The sequence below is a fragment of the Nannospalax galili genome, unplaced genomic scaffold (genome assembly GCF_000622305.1).
Source record: "Nannospalax galili isolate Female #2095 unplaced genomic scaffold, S.galili_v1.0 scaffold3054, whole genome shotgun sequence".
Taxonomy (NCBI): Eukaryota; Metazoa; Chordata; class Mammalia; order Rodentia; family Spalacidae; genus Nannospalax; species Nannospalax galili.
Window position 1 is genome coordinate 17,544 of NW_008334940.1, and position 3,054 is coordinate 20,597.

Sequence of the window (3,054 nt, forward strand, 5' to 3'; positions counted from 1 at the left end):
TATTCATGTAATAAACATTATCTAATGCTATTACTATATACCTCACTTATGTCTTTATATCATGAAGAATAATAAAAAATGTTTCTGTTCTTATAGATTATTTTTGTACTTTATCCACTGATATGAGAAATGAAAAACAAAACTGCAGAAAGTGTAAAAATAAGAGAGAGAAATAAAAGTGGTGTCATAAATTCCTAATGCTATGAGTCGGAAGACTGAGACAATGTTAACTTGTATAGTTTAATATCCAAAAAGTGTTGATTGCTCTACTTGCTATATATTTTTTAAAAATATTTTATTATATGTGTATGAGTGTATTCCCTGCATGTATGTGAGTGCATCCGTGTTGTGCAATGCTGTGGAGATCAGAAGAGGGCGTCAGATTCCGCTGGAACCAGTGTTAAAACTGTTGTTTGCCACAATTTCTGTGCTAAGAACAAAAGCAGCCAGTACTCTTAACTGCAGAGCGATCTGTCTTGCCCCAAACTGTTCCTTTTTTATTCTACACCTTGGTTATTCCCAGTAGTGTGTTCTGGTACACATTCTTGGCATCACTATTGAAGTTAGTACATATTCAAAAACCCAGACCTCATGGTCTCATTTTAATTGCATTTCTCTTTCATGTTGTGTATAGAATATGTTGAGAAATATCCTCTCACTCACCATAACTTTTTCCTGTGAGAAATGTATGTACTCTATAGTGTATAATACAAACACATATGTCTATGAATATTGTATATTATTTTTCTTAAGGATGGATAAAGCATGAGATAATATTACTAAATATAGAAGAATTTTACTAGTTAATATTACTCATCTATGTTAGAAACACTCCTTTCATGATGACCATTGGTATTTATGTTCTTATTTGTTATTTATGCTGTTAATGGCATTAACTTATGATATTTATTTTTATTTCAGGAATTGATGTCATTCAGTGATGTGGCCATTGATTTCTCTCCAGAGGAGTGTAAATACCTGGACCCTGCTCGGTGGGATTTATATAAGGATGTGATGTTGGAGAATTACAGCAACCTTGTATTCCTGGGTGAGGATCATTCCCATGGTGAATTCAAAATTCACTGTCAACATTTAACTTCCTCACCCTGTAGAATACTTCAAGGGAGCTTATGAATTTCATAAATGAGTTTTATATGCTTTACTGCTTTTAAGGAAAAAATAGGGAGAGTGTTGATATTGCCAAGAAAAATTACTGTATTTTTATTGTGTTTTAACACATTTATTTAGAAGGTATGTATCTTTCACTTTAGTGGTAATGTTAGAAATAGAGTCACCTGAGACATGAACTATCTATGCTAACTTAAAATGTTTCACTCTTTAGTTTTAATGTTTATATTTTTAAGTAAAGTTCAGTATCTGTAAATTGGTGAAAATTATTCACCCTGAGTATTATAATATCTGTCAGGAAACATTTAAAGAACTAATTTTCTACAATCATTTATCATATCTTCTTTTTTCTTATAATCATGATTCTAGAAAAGAAATGTTAACTCCAAAAAACAGCAGGAAAATAATTGTATTGCTGTTTCATAAAAACAGGTCTTGCTGTCTCTAAGCCGTTTCTGGTCACATTTCTGGAGCAAAGTCAAGAGTCTTGGACTGTGACGGAGGAGAAACTTCACAAATGTGAAGAATGTGAGAAAACTTTTAACTGTTCTTCAAGACTTAAACAACACCAAAGAATTCATACTGAAGAGAAACCCTACAAATGTGAAAAATGTCACAAAACTTTTAACTGTTCTTCAAGACTTAAACGACACCAAAGAATTCATACTGAAGAGAAACCCTACAAATGTGAAGAATGTCACAAAACTTTTAAGTCTTCTTCATACCTTATACAACACCAAAAAATTCACACTGGAGAGAAACCCTACAGATGTGAAAAATGTGGCAAAGCATTTAGGAGGTCTCAATACCTTAACCAACATCAAACAGTTCATACCGGAGAGAAACCTTACAAGTGTCTAGAATGCGACAAGACCTTTAGTACACTTTCAAAAGTTTCTGCTCACCAGATAATTCATAAGGAGAAACACTATGCATGTGAAGAATGTGACAAAACGTTTTACTGGCATTTCAGACTTAAACAACACCAAAGAGTTCATACTGGAGAGAAACCCTACAGATGTGAAGAATGTGGCAATGGCTTTACTACTTCCACAGCACTTTATAACCACCAGAAAATTCATACTGGAGAGAAACCTTACAAGTGTGAAGAATGTGGCATGGCTTTCTACAGGTCAAATCACCTTCACCGACACCAGAGAATTCATACCGGAGAGAGACCCTACAAGTGTGATGAATGTGGAAAAGCCTTCACCAGGTCAAATCTCCTTTACAAACACCAGAGGAGTCATACTGGAGATAAACCCTACAAACGTGAAGAATGTGGCAAAGCCTTTAATGACTATTCTGTCCATGCTTTACACCAAAGATTTCATAGAGGAAAGAAACCTTAAAAATGTAAAGATTGTGGAAATACTTTACTATTAATTCAGCCCTTACTCTATATCACAGAATTCACAATGGAGAGAGACGCTACAAGTGTAAAGTATGTAGCCCATCATCTGTCCGTTGTTCAAACATGTATAGCCATCATCGAATTCATGATGGAGAGAAACCAAAAACTTAGAAATAATATGTTAAAGCCTCTAATAATTCTTCATATCTTTGTCAGCATGAAATAGTTCATACAGATTATACCTCTGAAAAAAAAGCAAAGAATGTGTCAAGCCTTTACTTGTTCTTCACATGTGAATGATCATCAGTGTCACACGTGGACAGAATGTGGCAAGGCCATTGGCTTTACTCAACACCACAGCAGTCATACTGGAAAATCACTGTTATGCAACATAGTCTTTAATAATTTTTCAGTCCTTATTAAGCATAAAAATTCATAATGGAGAGAAATCTTGTAAAGGCAGTGGAAGTTGCAGAGTGTTGAACAGTCATTCTGCAATTACTGAATGTTGAAATTCATACCAAAGAAAAATACATTCAGTTTCAAATCCTGTGGGAAATTATTTTTTGAAA

General features: G+C 33.9%; 1 protein-coding gene across 1 annotated transcript in view; it reads left to right on the top strand.

The window, feature by feature from the left end:
• Positions 1-2,725, top strand: part of LOC103731309 (zinc finger protein 58-like) — a 5,788-nt gene extending 3,063 nt beyond the window's left edge. The window contains exons 2-3 of the mRNA XM_017797298.2: positions 922-1,048; positions 1,561-2,725. Of these exons, the coding sequence (XP_017652787.2) occupies positions 922-1,048; positions 1,561-2,480 (1,047 nt within the window). The 3' untranslated portion in view covers positions 2,481-2,725. The remainder of the gene's footprint in view (positions 1-921; positions 1,049-1,560) is intronic.
• The last annotated feature ends 329 nt before the right edge of the window (positions 2,726-3,054 follow it).